This window comes from Silene latifolia, chromosome 5 (genome assembly GCF_048544455.1).
Source record: "Silene latifolia isolate original U9 population chromosome 5, ASM4854445v1, whole genome shotgun sequence".
NCBI lineage: Eukaryota > Viridiplantae > Streptophyta > Magnoliopsida > Caryophyllales > Caryophyllaceae > Silene > Silene latifolia.
The window spans coordinates 10211771-10239455 of NC_133530.1; the positions used below are offsets into that span (position 1 = coordinate 10211771).

Sequence of the window (27685 nt, forward strand, 5' to 3'; positions counted from 1 at the left end):
ATATAGTTTCATAAGACGCTAAAAGTTTGAGTGAATTCCCATTAGCATAGGTTGAAACGGGGTGAGTTTACGAACTTGCAAGAAGCACCGGAAGAAGTTTAACATTATATACATCAATCCGTGAAAGAAAGACAAAAAACATACAAACTTCATTAATTATGAATTATAAAGGAAGTCATAAATATGATAGAAACACTTACCAAGTAGCCTCAAGATCTCCTCCAAGCTTTGGCTATTTTAACAACCCATATAACATAAATCTTGTCTCTTGTGTCTTCATAGAATCGGAAATAGGCCTGTCTCCATGATCTTTTCAGAACTAAAGTGCCACAAACTCCCCAAAATCCTACAATGATTCCAAGTACAACACTTATGTACATTCCTAGCATGAAGTCGTCTTTCGTGTCTTGCTTGACATCTCCAATTGGTGCGATGGCAGGTACTTCATCTCCGGCACATTTAGGAAGCGGTGCTCCGCAAAGTCCGGGGTTTCCCATATATGATGAAGCATCAAAACCTTGTAATTGTGTGCCTATGGGGATCTCCCCTGTCAAGCTATTGTTGGAAATGTCGAAGGCCGATAGACCACTAATTTGAGTTAAGCTTAGAGGAATTTCACCAGAGAGATGGTTATTTGATAAATCAAGAGATTCCAAAGACGTCAACTGGCCTATTTTTGACATAATAGGACCAGTAAGATTGTTTCTCGATAGATTTAAGAATTTCAAACCAACAAGACTTGATATGCCTTCTGGAATCTCGCCTTCTAGCTTATTGTTGGAAATATCAATGCCTTTTAGTAACATTAACGAATTGAAACCAGCGAATGTTTGTTCATTATTTTTCCACGTAAAGCTTTCATAATCGGAAGCATATCCGTCTGTATACGGGCCCAAACTTTCAATGGACTCATCATCTGTGTGAGTCATGCTTACCAGCTTGTATAAACATCTTGGAATGGTTCCAGAGATGTAGTTGTCGGAAAGGTCCAAGAATTGGAGGTTAGAAAGATAACAAAAGCTTGTAGGTAGAACCCCAACGAAGCGATTACTTTGTAGGTTAAGAATTACGAGAAATCCGAGATTATGCCCAATGTCAGGGGGTATGCGACCAATAAATGAGTTATTTGCAAGGTCAAGAATTAGCAATGACGTGCAATTCACCAAGGACGCCGGTAGTTCACCCGATAGATTATTGTTGCTTAAGTGTAGACCACCAAGGTTTAACTCACCTATAGAAGTGGGTAACTTTCCCCAAAGACTATTGTTCTCTAAATGAAGGTTATTTAATTTATCGAAATAGTTCCAACAGTCCGGAAACTCTTCTGAAAAGAAGTTGCTTGATAGGTCAAGATCGAAAAGAGGCGTCTGTGTATGTGGGCACAAGAAAGGAGTAAGGCCTTTCGAAAACTTGTTGTTGTTCAAGTATAGAATGGACACAGTGTTCCTTAGAAATGTGGGTATTACACCTTCCAAGAGGTTGTAGCCAAGTCTAATGTCAGGTTGGTTGTCAAAACTGATTGATACATCTGGAATTGTACCATTAAACATATTGCGAGACATGTCTAGATATCTAATTCCCAAACACACGCTTGAGTTCCAAAAGGAAATAGGAATAGTACCTGAAATGCTAGCATTGGATATATCAAGCCATGACAAGTTTTTTTGAGTTGTGATCCACATCGGAAAATAAGGGCCTATCTTGCATGACCCCAAAACTAGCGTATACATTTGAAACGGAGGAATCCAATTTGCGCTAATGTTAACCACAATTTCCGTGTTCTTAGACAAGTCCAACAAAAGCAATTTTGAAAAATTTGATAAGTGGGCAGTTGTGATGATTCCATTCAAATAATTTGAAGAAAGGTCCAAAGTCTCAAGCATCGTCAATTTCCAAAGTGATTGACTAATGGTTCCATGCAAATTATTTGAAGACAAATCCAAAATCTTAAGCATCGTGAGTTTCCCAAGTGATTGATTAATGGTTCCATTGAGTTGATTATCATCGACGTCTAATTCCCTTAAGGAAGAAAATGCGCCAATGTTGTCTGGAATCGAACCCCAAACTTGGTTTCCACTTAATCGTAAGGACAATAATGCCTTGTGTGGACATTTAGAAAAGGATTGGATGATGTCAGAGAACTTGTAGTTGAGATTGGTATCTTCTAAGTTTAAGGTTTGCAAGCTACATAAATTATCAAGGCGTTTCATTGAACGTTGAGATGATTGCAAATTATTTCCAAACATCTGATTTTCAGAGAGATCAAGATATGTAAGGCTGGACTCAAGTTCGCTCAAGTTTAACAACCACTCGAATATTGATGTGTCATTCAAGTTATTATGTGATAGGCTGAGGACACCAAGGGTTGTGGATGAATTAATATATGAAAGAGAAAGTGGTGAGTTTAGAGATAGTTTACAATTATCCAAACGAAGCTCTTGTAAGAAAGGCAGGTTGTTAACAATAGAGAGCCATGCGTTTGCAGTCGTACTCAGATCAATATCGCTTAAATCCAGTTCCCTTAACAACCTCAAACGCGAAAGCCACCACAAGCTTTCCGCCCTTAGATTAATGTTACTGCTAAGATCGAGAGATGTTAAACTAGAAAGATTTCCGATTTCTTGGGGAATCACACCAAACCCAAAGACCCGAGAGATTAAGGTGTTCTAAGGTAGCTAGTGAACCTATAAATTTGGGTAATGTTTCTGGGAAATTATTAAAACTAAGGTCCAAATATTTCAAATGCTTCAAGTTAAGTAGAGAAATACTGAGTGTACCTTGTAGACAAACTTCGTAATCAGTGACAAAGCCAGAAAGACTGAGACCGATGACATGGCCAGATTGGTTGTTGCAACGTATACCTTGCCATTGACAGCAGTCTAGAGTGTGTCCCCAATCATCGAGAATCCCACAACTGTCGTTACGAATGTCCTGTTTTAAGTGAAGCAGGGCATTTCTCTCACTCTCTACACAAAGGATGGTGTTGTTATTAAACTTGGATGATCCAACTTGGCAACTACAGTAGGTAAACCACGCAGTAAAGAGTAGCAGGAGAAGGTAAAGGTGATTATATAATTTAGGGGGGAAATTATGGAAGTTTTTGCTTAAATGGGGTTGAAACCCAAACTATTTAACAAAATAGTGTCGGTTTCAAACTATTTACGAAAAATGGGTCCACGTCATCATTTTTGGATTTCCTTTTTTTTTTTTTGAAATTTTTAACTAGTCGCTATCCCGGACAGCGACAAGGTGTTTACCATAATAAGGTACTCGACAAGCTACTTTCATCGCCTCCGTTCTCCTTGCTCAGACCACCAAATAACGAAATATCACCTTCATTCTCTTCTTCTCACTTCCCTTATCATATACAGATATCTTTTTGAGTTGTTAGCTCCATGATTTGCGGAAAAAAAGGCCCGCAATATCGCCGTTCACTTAACGATTTCGGTTTCGCGGCATCCATTTATATCATCTCAGTGATTATTGGTATCGTGTGAACTCGTTTTGTACGTAATCAATTTCTGATTTTATTCTGTGTTAAGAACAACAAATTGAGATTGTACTAAGCTTTAGATCAGATCAATCAATTCAGTGTTGAAGAATACAAAATATTTGGCGGCATTTACACTTCTTTCCTGTTATGCCCACGAACTAGAGTGCAGCCATCTGCCCATCTCCATACACACAGCTCTTCAATGGCTTCCTTATTCCCCAAATACAATCACCTTCTTCGTCATTCAATCCATTCCACCATTTAATTACAAAAAACCGAGTTCATACGATACCAATAATCATTTTAACATAATATAAATGGATTCCCGCGAAACCGAAATCGTTAGTGAACGGCGATATTGCGGGTCTTTTTTTTTCGCAAATCATGGAGCTAACAACTCAAACAAATATCTGTATATGATAAGGGAAGCTAGAAGAAGAGAATGAAGGTGAAATTTTGTTATTTGGTGGTCTGAGCAAGGAGAACGGAGGTGATGAAAGTAGCTTGTCGAGTACCTTATTATGGTAAACAACTTGTCGCTGTCCCGGATAGCGACTAGCTAAAAATTTCAAAAAAAAAAAGGAAATCCAAAAATGATGATGTGGACCCATTTTTCGTAAATAGTTTGAAACCGACACTATTTTGTTAAATAGTTTGGGTTTCAACCCCATTTAAGCAAAAACTTCGTAATTATGGGCAGACATTTTTATGAATTAATTAACGAGTGAATGCATGATCGTTCTAAATTTATGTGCTGGTCTTGTGGATAATATTTTCATAATCGTTCTAAATTTATGTGCTGGTTGAGCAAGTTGTTTAAGTTTTGGTCTTCTAGTGCAAGTGCAACTTGGGCTAAACTTTTCAACGTAGATTAGGACACATATTCACTTATTGTATAGTTAGGAGAATTAGGCGAGATGTATGTACGGTCATTGAATTGACACAAAATCTCATTGTGACGGATACCGTTCTTTCTCACAAAATACCCATTGAGAGGTGAGTGAGAACACACGCAGTAGTCTTCACCTTGCTCTCTCTCCTTTTTGTGAGAGTCGCGAGCTCGTGACGGGATTCACGTCAAAGCAAAGACTTGTTGAATTGAATTGGATGGTCCAGTTCTCCACACAAACTAGAGAGAATCCTCTTTCTAGAATCGGGGTGCAGGTATTAAATGTAAATTCAATAATAACCAATGAAAATTGGTGGGATGTCTAAAAGAAAGTTAGGTGACAAAATTATTATACCCAAGTCATTTTGGAAACGATGTGTTATTGTTAATTATTAAGACTTGGTCTTGTGCATAATGTTTTCATGGTTGATACTTTTATGGTAAAGGTTGTGCAATGGTTTAAAAAGTCTTGGTCTTCTACAGTGCAACTCGCTGCCAATGCCGCAATGCTTAAGCTAGTCTTTGTCTTGTGGATCATAAAAACTTTGTAGATACGGTTTCCCACTAAGTTATTGAGATACCATTTCATCGTATCTTTATTTTTAGTAACCCTTTTTACTATTGATTCTACTCCAAATGTCTCTTTCATTTGATACATTTTTTCATAAGAATCGTGCCTATTTTATCTGAGGTGGTGACCATTTTAATTATTAGTACATTGCTAATTGCCTCAAGGGTTCCCGCAAATTACGGAATAACATCGTCCCACAAATCATCACTAAAGACATAAAAATGAGAAATAAACAAGCAAAATTGACATTACACCCATTTAAATACTCCCTCCAATTCGCTATAATGTTCCCTCTTTCCCGAAACGGATTATTCAAGTAATGTTCCCCTTTCCTTTTTTGGTAATTTTTTCTCTTATTTTATTCATTTCTCTCTCCTATAATCAAATCCCACACAACTCTTTTACTCCTATTTTATTACTTTTCTTAATGTTTTGGCCCCACAACTCCTTATTTAACTCATACTTCCTCCATTCAACTCCACTCTACCATCTTTCCTTTTCCATCCATTCAACTCCACTCTACCTATTTCCTAAAAAAGAATGTCAAATGACCATTTTGTCCTCATACCCTATTACTTATTTACAATATTTGTCACTCATACCCCACTACTTCTACATCAAACTCCACCATTTTCCACTCATACCCCACTTAATTACATTATCATATATTATATTAAAGCAATAACCGCCCACCCCTTCTATTGCCACGTGTCACAACTTCTTCAAATGCCACGTGTCATTCTCTATCCTAAACTCTTAAAAAGTTTATACTTCCTACTACTATTCATATGAATAGTGTCGCTGAAATCCTCACCTTCCGTTTGGTTTCTCCTCTTGAATCTCCTCCCTCCATTTCTCTTTCACTACTTACAGCCACACTCTCACAGAATCACCTTTTCTTTCTGTCATTCTGCTCCACTCATTCTTTTCCATTCTTTCTAACGCCTCTCATCTCACTCTCTAACCTACTTCGCGCCTTCACCATCAACAACTCTCTTCTCAACCCTCATCATCTTTGATCCTCAACCCCTGCTTCAATAGTTTACCTGTGCTTTTTTGGGTTCCATTCTCCTCATTTTCATCCGTCTGTTGCTTCTCGGCCGGGATCCAGTTCTCTAATCAAGACCTAGGTATTTAATTCTAATCTTGAATCCTATTATTTGTTGATTTTTTTCAAACTAATCTGGTTCCTTTCTCGTCTTAACTTATTGTTAAGTAGACAATATGTTGCTGATTTTTTTGTTTTTTTGTTTATGTGGGTTCCTTTCTCAATCCTTATCATAATGACGTTTATGTGGTCATCAATTTTAACTTAACTATTGTCAACACGAATGACTCAAATCCATTCTTTTGTTTTTAGTTTTTTGTTTAAGGTTGTTTGCGGATTTAGAGCAACTCAGCCATGTCGTCAATCGATTTGAGTTTATGAGGTATGATCAAATTGACTTGGTTCATTTTTAGGTAGTTTAATTTAATTTCCGATTTATTTGTTGCTATCATATGATTTTTTCACTTATTATATTGATTATATTTTGGGGGTTTGTGGACCGTGGTTGTGATTGCGGTGTTGTTGCTTGTAGTTGTTGAGGGCAACGAAAATCGGCCAAAAGTTCGGGTTCTAGATTCGCCTTTTTCGGTTTTAAGGGTTGTAGTTGTCAATTGTGTTCTAGGTTCTAGGTTTGTTGTAAATATTCGTAGATTTAGGATGGATGTATTTTATCTGGATTCTGAGATTGTACTAAATTCCGGCTTGTGACTGATGATTTCTTACATTTGAGAATTTATGATCTTTTTAACTTCTTGTTGCTGAATTTTATTTTTTAGATCTTACATACCGGGAGCAATAACAAGAATGCCTACAAAGCACTCATTGCCGCGACTGTAGTTGACATAGATTGTTTGGAGCTTTGACTGATTCTTGAGAGTTTTAATTCGAGTGCTATGCCATCTTAAATTGTATTTTGCTGTTTGGGAAAGATTTGATACAGCTGTGCTTTAACCACTCTCACTTTCTCACTTACGAATTTATCACCTATACTAATGTTCAACTCCTCAAAAATTTTTCGTGTAACTTTTATGTGTGCTTAGATAAGTCACGCGGGCCGGGCGCATATTCTATGTTAGGGCCTGGAGTTTATGGTAAATCCGTATTCGGTATTTAGGTATGTATTAATTTCATATTGTTTGTAATTAGCGTCGACTAATTCATTACTTTTATGTTCTAGATCTTGATATGTCCTGTGGAGCTATGGAAACGTCCTTTGGGCTGGGAACGTGTCAACCTAGCTGTTTGGCAGACTCAATTGGCCCAAGGTGGATTACCCACAGATCGATTGCAGTTGTCTTCAGCTTCATTCTTGTTAATCTTGCATTGTTTGTTTTAGAAATGTCATGTTATTTTAAGACTCTCTGGTCTGAAATCTTTCTTTGATTGTTAGTTTCGGCACCTGTCGCAGCTCGCTCTAGACGCCGCTAATGAGGCGGATCTCTGAACGTGATGCTGAGGTAGTTACTTTTGATTTTTTAATTGCACTGTCAGCCACCTGTACCATCAATCGTTACTGATGGCCTAATCATTTGATCTTGTACTTTGTCAACAATGTCTCTCCACCCCGGTTTTTCCTTTCGGGTTAGGCCCGGTAATGTACTATTGTGTGCTAACCTGTTATTTAACGTCTTAAAGTGGGTAGATGTGTAGCAACCGGCAAGGTTATTGTGCGTCACGTTGGTATGTCTGACATAACTGCCTCCATCACCTTTCAAATTCCCTACCACTGTGAGTTATCACTGGTTACCACTTAACTGCCGGGGGTCGTATGCTCTACGGTGACAACAATTGTTTCTAATGCTTGTTTCTCTCAATGATTGCTCTACACGTTAGTTTACTTAATCCTAAACCTTTAAAAATTTTAAACTCCCCCCTACTGAATATCACGACCGAAAGCTTCATATTTGAGTGTCCATCTAGATAGATCAGGCTTATCTTCTAATACCTAAACATAATATGCAGAAGATTATAATAAATCAAACTTGGTTATCATCTTCATCTATTATCCTGTTATAGGCTTATATCTAGAATACCAAGTGATTTTTATTGAAGAGTTGGTTGTAACAGAAAAGCATAAGAAGAAATAGAGGAGATTGAGTGGAGGAAGGAAAGTAAGCACCTTGACAGAAGAAATGAAACATCACTTCATTAGAGGAGGCCGATCAATATCAATTATAAACTCTAGGTTTTATAAAAATCGAAATCTCTGAATTTCAGCGAACAATTCATTCATTCATCATCTATTTTATACAAAAGGTAAATTTACAGATTTTCATCTTCCCCATCCATTGAATTACTGTTAAAGATTGTTGATTTTTATTAGTTGTAGTCTGTTCTTTGCTTATGAAAATTTCTAATCAATTGATACTACTTTTTTACCTTTTCACTGTTTTTGGTGAATTTTGTTAGCGATACATTACTGATGTGAAACCATCTCAATTATTTGTTTATCTTTTATTAAGATACCCGAATTATATGAATATAATACCTACTAATCCTTCGGTAAATACTGTGTGAAACCGTCTCAATTATTGGTTAGCGATAATCTTTATACAAAAGACGAGGACTATCCCAAGTGCGAAAACGTCTTATTCATTGTGTTAATCCTTCGATCAGATGCTTCTGTTTCGTCTTTCATTCCGTTTGTGACTTTGCCGTAGATTTAGACACTGCATGCTTACACTTTCTACACTTGTTTAATTTTGTGTAAAACGATCTCCACTTACATGTAAACAACCCATAAAAACCCAGCAATACCCTCTTTTGGTCATGATTCTAAATTTCTAATACTACCTATTAGTTTTGTTGTTCAGTAATCTACTATGTTTTTATTTTTTATGGAGTTTCGCAACAAAAATGCTCAGAGGTTTTTGATGTTAAATTTCAGGGCCTGTCAATCTCTGATCTTATCGAAATGAGTAACACGGCAGCTGCAGTAGCCAGTCTGAAAGAAAGTATGGAGTGTTTCAATGAAGCTCTCGAGGTTGGCCCATTCATTGCTACTGAACCCAAATGTTGTATATTCTCAGATAATCTTTTGTGTTCCGCAATAGTTATTTTTGGGCTTATTAACAGAATTCCAGTTTATCTAAACCAGAATACACGATCCATAAGGTTACCAAAAGACTTTCACAGTTCAAACATTTCTAGAATCTCTGACAATGAATCATTTAAGTTTTGTGGCACTGAGCTTCTTACTTCCAAAATGTGCAGCGAAATTAAACTTTCCTACTTTTTGCTGAAAGAATAAATCTTTTATAGAAATTAAAGGGCTGCAACTTATTATTCACGTATAATGTATATTTACATTATACCAAGTTTCAATGACATTCTTCTTTGTTTATATTAAACTCATTAATGAACTACAGAAATTCAGGTACATTACGAGGGAGTTGCAAGGAGCTATAATCAATTAATCACTGGTTCAATTTTTCAGATAATATTGGAATTCAGTGGCCTTATGCCTCAGCTATTAAAGGTAAAGTTGGGTTTCTTTTGAAAAATAGCCTTGATTGCCGTAAACTTTCGCATGTTTCATTTACTCTGAATAGTATCTAACATCCTTCAAGATTGTCTTTTGAGTGAGATGGTACAAGTTCACCTTTTTTTTATTCCGTCGCAGGTTGATGAACCCAGTTTTAGTTGCCTAAAGCTGGTAGTTGTATCGAAATAAGCATTCCTCAAATCTTAATGCTTCTTTTCTTCACACTGGTGAGCTTTTGATCAGAAAATTTATGTTTTAGTTTCAGTTGGTGCTTCCCCGAAATTTAGTTAAACATTGACTTTATTTTCTTCCTCTTATTTTCCAGTATATTAAAGGGGTGTCCATTTCCTGACATCGAATGTTCCAAAGATACATGACATTTATCCGTCGTGTTACGCGTATGTCTGCGTTTGTTTTCGTCCGGCTTGAGAGGGAGGGAGATGAAGAGGCTTGGAGGGAGGGGTAGAGAGGGAGACGAGATGTTACTTATCGAACATAATTTTACTTTTTGTCACATTGAAATTGTTTATCTCTCAATTCTTTGCTTTATAAGAGCAAAATAAGACTTAGTTAACGTGTTGTTGGTGTTATTTTGGTGCTGTCATGATTCTTTTTGCATAATTTCTTGAATCCTAGATTGTGGTTTGTCATCAATGTATTTTTGTAGCAATTTTTTAAATCATCGCTCATCAAAGCAACCTTTTTTGGTTTTGACTCCACTTTCTCTATCATCGGCGGTAGCTCTGGAGGTTGATATTATGATGTACTGGGCTGCTGTGTAATAATTCTCTAATGCAGGGTCATCTCACGATTAAATTCAAGATTCTTAAGCTTGTATGTTATTGCAGGGGGAACGTGAGGGAAAGTGACTACTAGACCTCTTGTCGGGACTTTTAGAAGAGGAAAAATGCCAAATGAAGATATCATGATGAAAAAACAACTTCTGAATGATCAGAAACAATGTGCTGAGCAGATCATGTTGTTCGATTTGGGAAGGAATGATGTTGGAAAGGTAGGCTCTTTTTAACGCTGCTGTAATATTAATTCTCATTTTAACTGATTGCCTTTCTCGTGGTCGGGACAAATAACGTGTGGTTTACTTAATTTTTGATTGTCATTTTTACTATTGTTGTTTTTTTGACAATGATGGTACTTTGGGATCTGGTCAATGCCGTTTAAACAGGTCTCGAAATTTGGGTCTGTGAAGATTGAAAAGCTTATGAATCTTGAGAGAGATTCCCATGTGATGCATATTAGTTCTACTGTAAGTTGTGTTTTCTTTTCTTTGTTATCAAGCAAAGTTTTTATTGCTCCGTACTAGGTTAGTTAGAAGGCTGAATCTGAAGTACAGTTTATCTAACACTAAAAGAACAGCTAGGACAGAAGCACAGCTTAAGGTCTCTGTCCCATTGTCTTTGCATTTTACAACCTTTCCTTGTTTCCTTTTTTTTAATTCTAATGGTAGAATAGCTATAAGGTTTTCTGGCTCAATTTTAACCTCGGGATAAATTTGAACTCAGGCTTTAAATTTTAGAGGACGGCTTAAAGCATGATAATTTGCACCATTTTGGTTCATTTAGTCATTCCAACCGAAAATGGAGCCGGTATAATTTTGTCGAAGTTGAACATGAAAATAAGAGGAGAGGAGAGTTGGCTCTCAAAATCATTGCCAGGTTTCATTATAGAGTAGAGAATAAGCATATCATTATGCATGATCAGTAGCAAGCATAAAGTGTAAAAAACTGATTCTTCAAATATTAGTAATTTGCTTAAAATAAGAATAAAGGGCTTCCTGCACATATCTTATTGAATGATAAGGATTTCATGTTACCTTTAACAAAGTTGAGATTGCTAAAGTTGACTGTTAGGTACTCTAATAGACCATCTCCATCTCCATATTCTTTAATACCAAACACGTTTAACATTAAGAATGCAAGGCTACCTTAAGAATTTCGGTTTTTTTGGTTCGAGATTGCTGTGTTTGTAAGTTAGTTTTGCGACATTTGTTTTGTATTTTTGTTGAACTATTATCAATATTATGTTTTGCCATATTAAAAACTGTAAAAAGGGCATGATACTACAACAGTTAGAATGCTGAAGTTAAAGATACCTTAGAGAAGAATGCAAGGCATATGAGCGCGAACTAATGCTGTTCACGGTCAAAGAAGCCGAGAGGAAAAAGAGAGGAAAATCTCAGAGACGAAGATAAAGGGCTTCGTAAGAAGTTAGAGGAAAAAGAAGAAAATATTAGAATGATGGAAGATGCAATTGATCAAATAATTATTAGCAAAAATAATGAGAATTTTGAAGGGAAATCTTTGGTTAATAGTAGTGGCATTGGGAATAGTAAGAGTAATAGTGTTGTTAGTTAGTCATTGATTGAGCAAATGAAAGAAGGAAGAACAAGAAGAGATGAAGCTGTTGAGAAATGGAAGATATTGTATCTTTTTATTAAGAATGAATTGGAAGAATTAACTCATAAGACGAATCAAGGTACGATTGACTGAAACATGGCATTTACCCAAGGCCACTTCTGTACTTCACAATGTAATAAGCTCAAATAAATTAGAGAGCCATTTTGCTCGCTTTCATTATACTTCTAAGTTAATAAGTAGTAATTATTGCCTTCATCGCCTTTCTATAGCTGTAAAGAGTCTGAATAGCTTCTTCATACAAGGATCGCAGGTTGAATAGTATTAGTGCGTTATTTATGTCAAAATAATTGATGTATGAATGTATCCTGATGTCGTTGAGACTTTCATTTTAGATGTCTAAATTTTAATTTCTGTGATCTTGCAGTTTGGCAGCGGCTTGAAGTAGAAAATTGTGGGGTTATTGGGTGGTCCTAGGTTCTGGTTAGCTTCAGCTAAATCTTTGTTTGTGAGTGGATATAAGGCTCACAACATATCAAGTTATGAGTAAGGCCTGCAGTTATAGTGTGAATTACGATTTTAGGTCGTTGACATGATTAATTGAACGCTCATCTGAATAGGTACTCGAGCATTTTTTTACACATTTCTTATATATTTCCATATTCTTTCTGAAAGAGTTCAAATTTCTTATCGGAGTCGTCTTATGGGAGACATATAGATTGGTCCTCTCTGCTTATTGAGTCGTAATTTTCACTATAACTGCAGCCACAGTAGAAAACCGTGGTCACGATTTATTAATGCAGATAATCAGCATTTAGTTTCCCCACAGGTAATGCACGGTATATATTACTGTTAATCTTTGGTTGGTTCCTTCAGTTTGTAGGTTGTGACCTTTTTAGCCGTATATCTGCTGTAGGCTCTCGATTCATGCGTCAAATTCTGCCGTATACAACCTGCTTAATTTTTGACATGATTCGGCCAAGTCAAGTTACCAAATGCTGAGCAAAATGTTAGTTATCAATTCCTTATTTCATCTCTATTTACCCTACCATTTTTTTCCACTTACTTTGCTCAGCCGAAATTTAAATTTGGAACTCAAGCAACGGTTTGGACCCTTCTCATGCTACAATTCATATCATAAATTATTTTTCATGGAAGAATTATGCGATGCGTTTTGCTGAATTAATTTGTTTATCAAGGTATTATTCAATTGATAGTACCATTTTGATTATTAAAGTTGCAGACGAGACGACCATTAATGGCTGGGGGTGGACCCACGAATTATGAGGTTTATTGGTGGCCGCATCGGAAGGAAGGATATAATTTGAAGCGCCGATGTGAGGTCCACCATAAACTATTGAGGATTTCAAGTTGATCCTACTTTGTCTGAAATACTTGGACCCGTTTTGGAACCATGGAGTAAAAGGTACTTCAATTAGCAGTTATGATTTTAAAGAGTACTCAACCCCAGAAAAATGTCTTATTGATGTGAAGTAGAAACAGAGTATAATTCAGAATCTTAATTGGGGATGCTATTCATAGTTGATAGCATGAAAGAAACGCTAGGAACATTTAGTCCCAAGCGGAACCATATACACATGTAATGCCAGATGACATCACCCCATCAGGCAATTTTTTCTAAAAGGTCATGTTGATTAGTTCTGGTATTTCCTTATTAGTTTGGTACTTGGGCTATTCTTTGACACACGTAGCTAAATCATTCAATTTGCAGTAAATATTAGTTATAAAAATGGAGTTAGACCAGTCGTCGTGATTTCCTGTCAAAATCAGGAGTTAGGCTTAGAGTAGCCTTTTCAGGATGCTTATGAACTATGTGAAACCATTGAAATTTTCTGCTTATTGTAGCCTATAGAAATTAAATTAATAGTCCATGATATTTAATTGTTGACAAATCAATTGCATATTTTCAGTTTCATAAAACCTCTTACAATTCGTGAACAATCTGGTATATATATATATATATATATATATATATATATAGTGTAAAGATCAAGAGAGTCCACCTCTTACATTTGAGGCCATAAGTTCCCTTTAGAGCCATTGGATGTAGAAAATAAAAGGCTGAGATTTACACACAAAAAAAGGAGATTAAAGCTAACAAAACCCACTCTCTCACTACCACACTAATTAATCCTAATTATTCACTAATTTAATATATATACCTTTTTCCTCCCACCTACTTATCTCTCATCCACACAATATCTTTTCACACTCTCTCTCAAAACCTCTCACTCTCAGAAACCTCTCCTCTCTAAAATACCAAACAATTTCAAATCCTAAAAAATAAAAAAAATCCCGCCCTCTTCCTCACCAAACCTCCCACCGGGCACCACCCACCCCCATCGCCACCCCCACAGCCAACCCTCCCACTCACCATCACACAAACAACCACCACGTATCCTCTCCGTCAATCGTCACCTCACACACCACCGCACTACCCTCCCGCCACCACAATCCATCTCCTTCACGCCCTCCCACGACCCCGACCGACCACACCCGTCACCCACCAGCACCCGAACCGTCACCCAGCAGCCCACCCACCACCACCCGCGTGACCACCAACATAAAGCCACCATCGACACACCACAACACCCACACTGCCATACGTCATCACCCACACACACCTCCCTCCCTTACGCCGCACTGTCGCCACTCTTTCTTCCATTACTCATTTTTTGGTCTACTTTTTCCAGATCTGGAACTTTGTTTTTTTTTTTTTTTTTTTTTTTTTTTAATTAATTGTGGAGGATTCCTTTCTCTTCTTCTCCCTTAAAATCTCGATTTTTTCATTTTTTTGTTTTTTTTTGTTCTTAATACTGACTGAATATCACATAATGCCATGATATTTTATTCTAAAGAGTGAACTTAACAGCAAGACTTTTGCTAAATTTTCTACTGATACTGATGTCTGCCATACTTAGGATGCCATATAAAAATATTCTCTTCTATGTTTTTTATGTTTTATTTAGTGTTGTTCGTTTACTAAATTCCGTTTTTCAGATCTAAATTAAAATCGTTTTTTTTTCCGAGCTCCATTTTTAAGATCTACCTTTTAGAGGGTTTGTTATGTATGTGGTTTTGATTTTTTTTTCTTAATCTCGTTTTTATGTTACACTCTCAATAGAAAAATTACACTTACCTGGACTAAAATAACACTTTTTGTCATTAAAATTACACTTTTTTTCTGTTAAAATTATACTTTTTTCTGCTAGAATTACACTTTTTGTTGTTAGAATTACACTTTTTTCTGTTAGAATTACACTTCTCCTGCTAAAATTACACTTTTTTTCGTTAAAATTACACTTTTTTCTGTTAGAATTACACTTCTTCTGCTAAAATTACACTTTTTCTAATGAAAAACGTGTAATTCTAGCAGAAAAAGTGTAATTTAACGAAAAAAAAGTATAATTCTAACAAAAAAGTGTAATTTAACGAAAAAAGTGTAATTCTAAAGAAAAAAGTGTAATTCTAGCAGAAAAAAAGTGTTTACCGTTAAAATTACACTTTTTTCTTTAGAATTACACTTTTTTTCGTTAGAATTACACTTTTTTCTGTTAGAATTACACTTTTTTCTGCTAGAATTACACTTTTTTTCATTAAAATTACACTTTTTTCTGCTAGAATTACACTTTTTTTCGTTAGAATTACACTTTTTCTGCTAGAATTACCCTTACTTCTATTGGACTAATGTTACACTCTCAATGGACTTGGTTATATTCTCATTGGACTTATGGACTAATGTTACACTCTCAATGGACTAAAATTACATTCTCAGTGGACTAAAATTATACTTTTCTTGACTAAAATTATACTTTTCTGGACTAAAATTACATTCTCCTGGACTAAAATAACAAAATCATTGGACTGAAATTACACTTATATGGACTAAAATAACACTTTTTGTTGTTAAAATAACACTCTTAAAATGCTAAAATTACAATAACTTGTGATAAAATGACAAAAATTCAAAATATTATTCGTTAAAATCACTCGGAAAAGATTGAAGTTAAACTTGTAAAACGCTAAATTCTCGAAAATATTTCTTAAAATTACACTTTTTGCCGTTAGAATTACACTCGTAAAATCCTAAAATGTCGAAAACTTGTCTCGAAAAAAAAAAAAACAAATAAAAACTTGTCTCAAAAAAAAAAAAACGAAAAAAACCGAAACAGGAAAAATGTTAACAAAATTTTCATAAACTTTGAAATATAAGACAAAATATGGTGTTAATTGTGTATGATAATGAATTAGTGAATGTATTATTAAAACTAGAGAGAGAAGTGAATTCATTAGTGTTAAGTGTGTTTTTTGCTTTCAATCTCAACCTTCCACCATGCATGATCCAAGGGTTGTGGGAAGGACTTATGGACTCAAAAAAAAAAAAAAAAAAGGACTTAGAAGAACTTTTGCTTATATATATATATATATATATATATATATATATATATTTATATATATATATATATATATTTATATATATATATATATATACGGAGTATAAAAGTTGGAACCACAAAGGGATTTAATTTTAAGATGAAGTCTTTCATGCATTTGTTTGCCATGGTTTAACGTGGTGATGGTTATGTTCTCAATGTTTGTTTGCGATGGTTATCTCCAATCTGCTATCATTGAAAATAGTTTATACATAGTTTGTTTCAATGCTACGTAGCTTTCCTCGGCCAAGAGGTGTGAAGATCGAACATGAGAAGAAGTTGGCAACGCTACATAGCCAAGAATAATCAGGTGAAGATGAAATCAAGTTGAACAAAGCTAAAACTTCACTAAAGAAATTAGAGTCCTTAATCATCGTCACTTGCGGAGCTTTGCCACGGATAGCATCAATTGATTGACTAATGATTAGTATAATTACACGTCTGATAAACACAATTAGTTTTGATCCTTCTCTTAGGTAATGCTTCACAATAGATAAAGTAGATAGTACGGAGTACTTGTTAGAATTGATTTGATCCTCGGTCTCTTCATTGATGCGTGATTTCAATTCAATGAATGCAAACCCATATTCCACTTTGTAATTGTGTTTACCAGAAGTACTTAATAGACACACCAACATTTCTATAAAGCTAGAAGCGGGGCAACTAATTTCTCTTCTAACATCAAATGAGAACATGACACTTTGTTCATATGAATTACTTACGCGGATGACTAACCCTAAGACACAATGATCGTTCCATACAATGATTCATGGTAACTCACATCCCCCCGTCATTTATGTTAACATGAAAATCGTTTGATCGATAAGCATATCGCTTTATGGTTTTGATAAGATTTGAACTTTGTTATTTCAAAGACGTCTCCAAAATAAAAGCAAAGACTTTACAAAAACAATTCAAAGATGGTAAATCAATTGAACTCATACCTGATGCGCAGGAGAAAGTAAATTTGCGATCATCCATGGCAATTGAAGGATACAACAATCTGGTGCTAACAAAATGAGACCTAAAATCGAATTGTTTATCCAATTGCAATGAAACCCTAGAATTCGAAACTGCTAATGTCTTATGTGTTCAATGTAATTCTATTCTATAACAACTAATCATCCAAATACAAGGTGTGATTAGGTCTTAATAATCACGTTTTTGACAAATTACATATGTACTCCCTCCATACCACACCAACGGTAACATTGAGAATCTTGGCACTGTTCATGGTCGTAGGGAATTTTCAATATTATTCTTAATCTATAAGACAAAATATAGTCATGTGATATCGTGTTTGATTTATCGTCATGAATGTTATAAGAATAACAAATTTTTATAATTTTTAATAATGTGTGACTAAAGATATTCGCGTTGCAAAACGTGTCTCGACAAGTGTGAAAAAGTCAAATTTACCATTGGTGTGGTATGGAGGAAATATTATTTACAAGTACTTGTTTTGTCTTGGAAAAATTCACCTATCAATGAAATACATCCACAATAGTTTACTTTAACGACAATCAACATATACCTGCACCTGACATAAAAATTAAATGTTATAATTAACTATCTTTAACGACAATCAGTTTAACGACATAATTAACTATCTTTAACGACAATCAGTTTAACGACATATAATTAACTATCATTAACCTGCACCTGCACCTGACATCCACATATACTTTAACGACAATCAGTTGCGCTGATTTAGTAACAACCGACTAATAGTTCCACATTAAATATCGTGTATAATTAACTATCTTTTCTACAAGACTTGCCCACTTTCTATGCACTATTTGCTTTGGCGCATCATAATCTCAAAGCTAAAACTGCAAACAAGCGTGGGATTATAACTTCAACTTTATTACCCCAGATCGGCATGCTTATACACAAAATGTACTATGCACAGAACCGTTAAATATTCGCAAAGTTTTCTCAAATCTTACTACGCACAGAACCACAAATCGGAGCTCCGCGCCCGGGAGGGCGCGGCGCAACGACTAGTTTACAAAAAAAAAAAAAAAAATCTGCATACACGTTAACAGGAAATAATTTTGTTGAAATATTTTAAATTTTTTGGGAGATTTGTTGAAATATTTGGTAGAATATTTCAACAAAATTCTTTTCATGTTATTTTTGGTAGAATATTTCAACAAAATTATTGGCTATATTTGTTAATTGCAATTTTAGAAGTTATTTTTGGTAGAATATTTAAACAAATCAACTTAAAAAAATTTTAGGAGATATTTTCAGTTTCATTTTTTAACATATTTTCGGTATAATTTTTTAGGAGATATTTGCGCAGTTTTTTAGGAGATATTTTCGGTAGAAGTTGCTAATTTTAAGTTGATTTGGGGTAAAATTTAGGAAAGAATTTGGATATAATATTAACCTAACAAGAACAATATTTGTAATATAATTTAGCATAACAAATATAGCCTATCAATATGATCTTTCCTTAAGTTGTGATGGAATATACTGCAAAAGTGACAAATAATTAAAAAAATTTGTTTTATAATCATATACTCCCCCCAATTCTAGATAACATTCTCTTTAAAAGCTTTTTATCACAATTTAAGAATTGAGAAATAATGGAACTATATCGAGTATTTTGCCATCATTCACGTAAAGTCGGAAACAATGCAAAGCTAGCATTCCTTTCTATTTTGAATAGAGTTAAATGAACTAAAATAGTCATGAAATCATCGGGTATTATTCTTTTGTGCATAATTTGAAAGATTACGTGAATTACCAATCAAATCTTTTATTATAAATGATAACGACAAACCCTCTAAATGTAATATTTTGCAAATTCCTATTCCGATGTCATTGAAATTTAGTACATGATTGATTAAACTGGTTGATGACTTCCACCAAAAAGTACGTGCAACACTCAATATTTTAAAATAGACCATGAAGTATGAACTAAATAACCACATGTCAAGTAAATCCGTAATTAGTCATTTTTATATGGGTTTTTCTAAAATGCTCTAAGGACACATGATAAAATATTTTAAATGAAAGTTTGACAATAAATATGGCATTGGAATTTAAAAAAGCGGGAAAGTACTAATTGACCCCCATAACTTTGTACAATTGTGAAATTAACCCCCACAACTTTCAATTGGAGTGATTAGGCCCCATAACTTACATAATAAGTGAAATTAAACTCCTTTTATCAAAATCTCACGAGAAATTCAATTTATCATATCACAAAAGTAAAAATGGTTATTTTCTTATGTAAAATACGAAATAAAATTTTATTTCGTATTATTCATAAGAACATAACCATTTTTATTTTTGTGATATGATAAATTGAATTTCTCGTGAGATTTTGATAAAGAGGTTTAATTTCACTTATTATGTAAGATATGAGGCCTAATCACTCCAATTGAAAGTTATGGGGCACTCTGAATCCTCTGTCCCATTTTCATGTCCCACTATCTCTCCATTCGACACATAAGCAATAAATATTAAAAATAAGTATGTAGATATTATCTAAGGATGGGGTGTCAGCATATTAAGGCAATGTGATACAAGATGGGACATGAAAATGGGACAGAGGATCCGGACTGGTTATGGGGGTTAATTTCACAATTGTACAAAGTTGTGGGGGTCAATCACCACTTCCCGATTAAAAAAGTGTGTAAATATTTCAATTCTCCATGATATTTGTTGTCAAACTTTTCATTTAAATTATCTTATCACGTGCCCTTAGGACACATTTTAGAAAAACTTTTTTTATATATGCTAGGAGTGTAAATTATAACGTATATCTATGTTCACGTATTTTTCTAAAATTGAATATACTAATATAAGTATTTTCAACATATTGTCTCTTTTGACAAACAGATAAATTTGATAGACTTCCTTAATTATATCCATTGCACCCACTAAAAATTACAAAGAATACGAAAATTAAAACTTTTTCTGGGAAGATTACATATTTATAGTAATGGAACTAAATAAAAAACACCTAACACATATATTACCGTAACATAATATCAAAGATTGTGATCTTAACATAACACTATATTCAAATTACTAGACTTCATAAACAAAAGGGTTTCATGCAAGCATCCATATACTAAGTACTCCGTACTAACCATGTCCACAATCATCGGCAAATCAATTATGGTAAAGACAAATTCAAATACGAGTAGATAATAAGCGTAATTACTGACTTAAAAATGATGGAATTACGTAAATTAACAAACAATTAGAAAAATGAGGAAACAATCCAACTAAAATTATAGGATTGTTTCCCTAATATTGCCTTTTTTTTATTCCTTATTTGCCTTTTTTATTCATTATTTAATGGTGAGGGTTTGCTCAAACTATACACTATTCATGATATTTAATTAGAAAAATGAGGAAACAATATTTTTGAATATTATATGGCTGAAAATCCGAAATCACGTAAATTGACAACATTAGAAATCAATTATGATTGACTCAATCCTCCAATATCCTTATCCTCATTAATTTTTTTAAAGGACGGTTTGAACGTGAGGAGGGAATAATGCATAGAGCTTAAAGAACCTTCTTTATGTAAAGTTTTATAATTTCATAATATGTATTAGATCATGAGTAATAGATAATATAGAATTATAAAAAAAATCAATTTCGATACTTATTATTATTTTCAATTTATTTAGGTTAGGGTGACTTTAAAAAATTATCTAAAAACTAATGCATAATATTATGACTTTGAAAGGTAATGAGAAAATAAAGTGTTAGCCAAAAAAATACTTTATCCACTTTAATTTTATTGTTCAATCTCTCATTTTAAATTATCTTAAATTAACTGTGTTGCATGACAAAATGATTTAGAATGTTAGGAGGCAAGTGCTACCATAATGCAATAAATAGAATAAAAGAAATAAAAAAATAGTAATTGATGACTTAAAAAGCGAATGAATGTACGGTGTTGATGGTGGAAGATCGTGATAGGCGTGGGTTCGCGATGTGTGGGTAATCAATGAGGATCCTCTCTCCCATTTTTGTGTCCTATCTCATGTCTCATGCTCTCTCTTTTTGACACATAAACATAAAAACCACATAGTATATTTATTATTTTCTATGTTGATGTGCCAAGCAAAGAGTAGTATGAAAGAGGAGATGGGATATCATATGGCACAAAGGATCCTCATTGGTGGGTATGATGGGATGGATAGTTGCATAAGGTTACGAAGAAGGGTTAGGTGTCACCCATGGGGTTGGGTGGAAATCGTGGTTATGCTGGAGGTACGGTATATAGGGGGATAGTGGAGGTAAGAAGGGGTAGGATAGTTGGAGGATGTAGAATATGGATTGCAACGTGGTGGTTAATTTTAGGGGGTTGCTGCTGAGATAGGGGTTGAGATGGACGTCGTGGTTTGAGGGATAATATGATAAAAACAAAAAAAAACACAACAATGGATAAAATTAAATGTATATTGCGTAATAAACAGGTTTTTAAATCTACAATAATTTTAAATTCACTTTTTAGATTTCACCTTTTATACGTAAAAAAGTTGAGGAAAAAAAAGTAGAGTATTTCGAATAAAACTAAACAACATAAACTTATTAAAAGTGTACGGGTAGACAAAGTAAAATTTTCTAAAATTTAGTTATTTACTAAATCCAAAAATAAGTAAGTTTTTACTTTCAATATAATATTTTTTGTTACCACCCGTGCAGTGCACGGGTTCCAAAACTAGTACCCCATTATTTATTTACAATATTTTCCACCCAACCCCACCCTTCTTAATATTTGTGCAAAATACAAATAGGTAGAGTGGAGTTGAATGGAGGAAGTATTAATTCATCTCTCTCTCCTAACATCAACCCCACATTTGTCCTTTATTATTTTATAATCATCATTCTTAAGTATTGTGTCATATTGATATGGGAACATTATGATGAATTGGAGGGAGTATAAAATTCCAGGCATAATCATGAACTAGCGGGATGAATAATAAAGGCGATAACATCAAAATATAAAATTAATCGAACTCAAATAAATAATCATAATCATGAATTACCTGGCAACTGTGATGGGAAAAATTACGAATGTTTTGATGCAGAGCTCGGAAGTGACGATCGAATCCAGGGTTTTTGAAGTGGAAAATTAGGGTGATCAAAGGAAAAGGAAGTGGGCAGGAAACGAAATGAAATTCGTTTGAATCACAATTTTGGGGAGGGTCATCTAGCGATGAGCCCAATCCACAATATGAACCATAAAAGAAATAGTAAATTATCGATCCACTTTAAAGAAAAAAAACTTACTCCCACATTAATTTTTTTTAAAGGGTTATTTTATAAAAATAATCTAAATTAAGCCTATTAGGAATGTAATATTGTATTTAGCCCGTCTTTAGTTATAAACAATATGTGCCATCTATAATGAGATTTTGTGTTTGTTCTTCTACCTTCTTCATTTCATCTTCTGTCACTAATTTCTTCTTTTTTTATTTTTCATTCTCCCTCTAATGGCATTTTAAAGTAACAGTAGTCAGTAAAAGTATAGCCGCCATTAACAAATTCTTCCAAAATAATTTTCGTCGTTCCATTCTCCAAAAACCCACCTTTTTATCTCCTCAATTTCTTCCTAAATTACCCTTTATTTTTCTCTATGATCCATTGATCCTATTAAAATACCCACCTAAAAGTCATTAAAATCCATATCTAATTTTTCTTAATTTGTGTAAATTTAATCGATTTTACAGGCTGTTAGTGGAATTTCAAGCCTTAGAATGTTTTACCAGAAATCCTAGATTTTTTTAATGTTTTATACTGTATTTTCATTGATTATGATAAAAAAAAATGCGTTGTAGAATAAAGGTTCACTCTTTTCTATAGAGAAACACTAAAAGTTGGAAACGTTTTGTGATAACTAGTGGTTTGGTTATTGGTTAATGATCATGTTTGTAATGTGATTGAATGGAAAAAGAAACACAAACCAAAAAAGTAAATAAAATTAGGGAATTCACATTCAGTGGCGGAGCCAGGATTTTAGACCGGCGGCCAGCGGTGACAAAATGGTTATACTATAAGGCAACCTTGGAAAAATCCAAAAATTTTAACTAAAAATTTTGAAATTTTCAAATGCCAGCGGAGATGGTAATAATGATTTGAGCAAAAATGACAGAACGGTTCTTCTGCCCTTTCACCATTGATGTGCTTGCAATCCACCATGGTTGGCTGCACCCATTGCTAGGTAAGTTTGTTATTTTCTATGTTTTCAGCTTTTTTGTGCTTCACCTGTCTTCTCTGTGTTTTTTTCTTCTGTTTCGTGTTTCTCTGTTTGCTGTTTTTCTTTCTCTGCTAATTTGAATTCATCTTCTTTGTTTTTCTTTGGCTGCTAATTCTGAGTTGGTCTCGATATTAGTTAGTTAGTCTGAAATCTGAGCTGGTCTTTAAAATCCGAGTTGGCTTTGTTGCTGATATCCTTTCACATTATTTGCCCTTTCACCATTGCTGCGCCTGCAGCCCGGGACTGCTGCACCATTGCTAGGTAAGTTTGTTAATTCTTTTTAGCATTGCTTAATTAAAATTTACAGCTCTTACAAAAAAGTGTGCCTCATGATCAAAAGCACACTCTGTCGCATTGCATCTCATCGTCTCATTGCACCTTGCGCCTTACACCTCCTTAAACTAAGACTAAAGTTATTTTCAGACCCAAGGCAGCCACAACTACGCATTGTGCCTTATTGAAGTGATCATTCTTTCAAGTTTGTGATATCAGTAATAGTAATTGATTAGTTAGAGCATCCCTTAAGTGCTGCCTTGAAACATAGAGGAACACCACCATATACTGAGATTTGCAGTATGACAATTGATTTTTTCTCAAATCCCATCAACGATAATGGCAGAATAGAAGGTTTAAATGATTTAATGGAACATAATCGTCAAATTATACAAACTTTAAATCGTGATCAGTCATGTCATCTTGGTTTGTTATAAAATTCAACGAAATGGTTCAGGACTCTGGCAACAATAATGCTATCCATTATACAAAACTGTAAATTTAAATCTAAATAAGAAACCAAAATTTTCTGTATTCGTAGAAAATGAAATATATCAACGTAACCCCTTAAAAGAAAGAAAAACATTCGGACTTTCATAATTAGGAATTACAAACTGTAAACAAGAATGATGATAACAAAAATATGACAGGAAGACTTACTAAAGTAGCTTTAAGATCTTCTCCAAGCTCTAGCTATATTAACAACCCATATAACATAAATCTTGTCTCTTGTGTCTTCATAGAATCGGAAATAGGCATGTCTCCAAGATCTTTTCACAACTAAAGTGCCACAAACTCCCCAAAAGCCTACAATGAATCCAAGTACAACACTTATGTACAGTCCTAGCTTAAAGTCGTCTATCTTGTCTTGCTTGACATCTCCATTTGGTGCAATGGCTGGCGCTTCATCATTGGCACATTTAGGAAGCGGAGTTCCGCAGAGTCCGGGGTTTCCCATGTATGATGAAGCATCAAAGCTTTGTAATTGTGTGCTAATGGGGATCTCCCCTATCAAATTATTGTCGGAGATGTCGAATGTCGATAGAGAACTAATTTGAGTTAAACTTTGAGGAATTTTACCAGAGAGATGGTTATGTGATAAATCAAGAGATTCCAAAGACGTTAACTGGCCTATTGCTGACATAATAGGTCCAGTAAGATTGTTTCTTGACAGATTTAAGAATTTCAAACCAATAAGACTTGATATGCCTTCTGGAATTTGGCCTTCTAGCTTATTATTGGAAATATCAATGCCTTTTAGAACTGTTACTGAGGTGATACCATCAAATGTTTGTTCATTTCTTTTCCACATCATGTGTTCTTCATCGCTATCCAATGTTACTTCTTCAATCTCTTTAGTCGTTAAGATGGCCATGGTTACCAGTTTGTACAAACAACTCGGAATGGTTCCAGAGATGTAGTTGTTCGAAAGATCCAAGATATGGAGGAAAGAAAGATCACAAAAGCTTGCGGGTAGAACCCCAACAAAGCGATTACTTTGTAGGTTAAGAATGGTAAGATTTCGAAAACTATGTCCAATGTCTGGAGGTATATGACCAATCAATGAGTTATTTGCAAGGTCCAAATATGTCAATGTCTTACAGTTCAGCAGGGATATCGGTAAACTACCAGATAGATTATTGTTGCTCAAGTGTAAACCAAAAAGTTTGTCTAACGCGCCCATAGACATTGGTAAACTTCCCCAAAGACTATTGTTCTCTAGATGCAAGCTAGTTAATTGACCGAAATAGCTCCAACAGTCCGGCAACTTTTCTGAAAAGAAGTTGTTCGATAGGTCAAGCGCGGAAAGAGGCGTATGTATATGTGGGCACAAGAATGGGAAAAGGCCTTTTGAAAACTTATTGTTATTTAGATATAAAGCAGGTACAGTATTTCTTAGAAATGAGGGTATTACACCTTCCAAGAAGTTGTGGCTCAGGTCAATTAGAGAAAGGTTGTCAAAGAGGATTGATACATTTGGAATTGTACCATTAATCATATTGTGAGACATGTCTAGATAATAAAGTATCGACCATAAGCTTGAATTCCAAAAGGAATGAGGAATAGCGTCGGAAATACCAGCATTGGATATATCAAGCACTGACAAGTGTTTTTGTGTCATAATTCACCTTGGAAAATGAGGGCCTATCTTACATGAATTCAAAATTAGTTGATCTAGTTGAAATGGAGGAATCCAATCAGCACTAATGTTAACCACGATATTTTTTGTATTAGGATATAATATCAGATAACGTAGTTTTGATAGGTTTGATAAGTGGGCTTTTGTAAGAGTTCCATTTAAAGAATTTCCAGAAAGATCCAAACCCTCAAGCATGGTAAGTTTTCCCAGGGATTGAGAAATGGTACCATTCAGTTGATTATAATTGAGCTCTAACACACTTAAGAGAGAAAAGGCGCCAATGTTGTCTGAAATCGATCCCCAAACATTGTTTTCACTTAATTCTAAGGACACTAATTCCTTTTGTGGACATGTTGAAAAGGATTGGATGATTTCACTAAACTTGTAGTTGAGATTGGTATCTGTCAAGCCTAAGGTTTGCAAGCTACATAAGTTATCAAGGCGTTTCATTGAACTTTTCGAGAGTTGCAAATTATTTCCAAACATCTGATCATTTCCGGAAAGATCAAGATATGTAAGGCTGGTCTCAAGTCCGTTCAAGTTCAACAACCACTCAAATATTGATGTGTCATTCAAATTATTATATACAAGGCTGAGGATGCCAAGGGTTGTGGATGAATTAACATATGAAAGAGAAGGTGGTGAGTTTAGAGACAGTCTACAATTATCCAAATGTAGCTCTCGTAAGAAAGGTAGGTTGTTAACAATAGAGAGCCAGGTGTTTGCAGTCGCACTCAGATCTACATAACTCAAATCGATTTCCCTAATCAGCCTCAAGCGTGAAAGCCACCCTAAGCTTTCCGCTCTCAGGTTAAAGTGATCAAAAGAGTTTTCATTATTAAGACCAAGGGCTGTTAATCTGGAAAGATTTCCAATTTCTTGCGGAATTACCCCCGTAAAACCAGCATTGGAGAGATCAAGAATTTCTAAGCTAGCTAGTGAACCTATAAATTTGGGTAATGCTTCTGTGAAATTATTATAACTAAGGTCCAAATATTTCAAATGCTTCAATTTAAGTAGAGAAACACTTAGTGTACCTTCTAAACAACAATCGAAAGAGCCAGGAAGTAAGAGACCGGTGACGTGGCCAGATTGGTTGTTGCAATATATACCTTGCCATTGGCAGCAGTCAAGAGTGTGTCCCCAATCATCGAGAATCGCGCAATTGTCGATACTGCCTTGTTTAAAATGCAGCAGTGCATCTCTGTCAGTCTCTACACAAAGGATGCTGCTGTTATTAAACTTGGATGACGCAACTAGGCAACTACAGTAGGTTAGCCATGCGGTAAAGAGTAGAAGAAGAAGGTTATTATATAACTTGGATGACGCCGTCATTTTTTAAGTAAAATGGTTTGTGTATAAATGTAATTAACGAGTGAATGATACTCCGTATTTGTTTTGTTGATTAGAAGGTTGATGTAATGCATATATTTATATAGTTGTCCGGAATGTTCAACGTTCCTTCTAAAATTAGTCTTGGTCGTTGTGGAATGTGGATGATGTTTTCATGATTGATACTTGTATGGCCAGCAGTTGTTTAAGTCTTGGTGTTCTGGCGTGTAACTTAAGCTAGACTTTTCAACAATGATGATGAAAACAAATAACAATGAACTAGGCTGAGGTAGGATTCACTCTATCTCATACAATTAGTAAAGGTATTTTTGTATGTTATGAGCCAAACTCGACATTTTTGTATGTCCAGCTCATCACTGCGGGTTATG

The 27685-nt window shown here is 34.7% G+C and overlaps 2 protein-coding genes and 1 pseudogene across 2 annotated transcripts; all 3 read right to left on the minus strand.

The window, feature by feature from the left end:
* Positions 1 to 61: 61 nt before the first annotated feature.
* On the minus strand, positions 62 to 5886 carry LOC141654808 (receptor-like protein EIX1; annotated as a pseudogene).
* An 18608-nt stretch (positions 5887 to 24494) lies between these two features.
* LOC141654809 (uncharacterized) lies at positions 24495 to 25946 on the minus strand. Its single transcript, XM_074461924.1, has one exon. It carries the CDS (start codon positions 25944 to 25946, stop codon positions 24495 to 24497), a length of 1452 nt encoding a protein of 483 aa, XP_074318025.1.
* Positions 25947 to 25949: 3 nt separating this feature from the next.
* On the minus strand, positions 25950 to 27299 carry LOC141654810 (receptor-like protein EIX1). Its single transcript, XM_074461925.1, has one exon. The coding sequence runs from the start codon at positions 27297 to 27299 to the stop codon at positions 25950 to 25952; it is 1350 nt and encodes a 449-aa protein (XP_074318026.1).
* Between the last annotated feature and the right edge of the window lie 386 nt (positions 27300 to 27685).

Coding starts and splice junctions, on each gene's coding strand:
- LOC141654809 (XM_074461924.1), bottom strand. CDS start 25,946: ATGACACAAAAACACTTGTCAGTGCTTGATATATCCAATGCTGGTATT.
- LOC141654810 (XM_074461925.1), bottom strand. CDS start 27,299: ATGACGGCGTCATCCAAGTTATATAATAACCTTCTTCTTCTACTCTTT.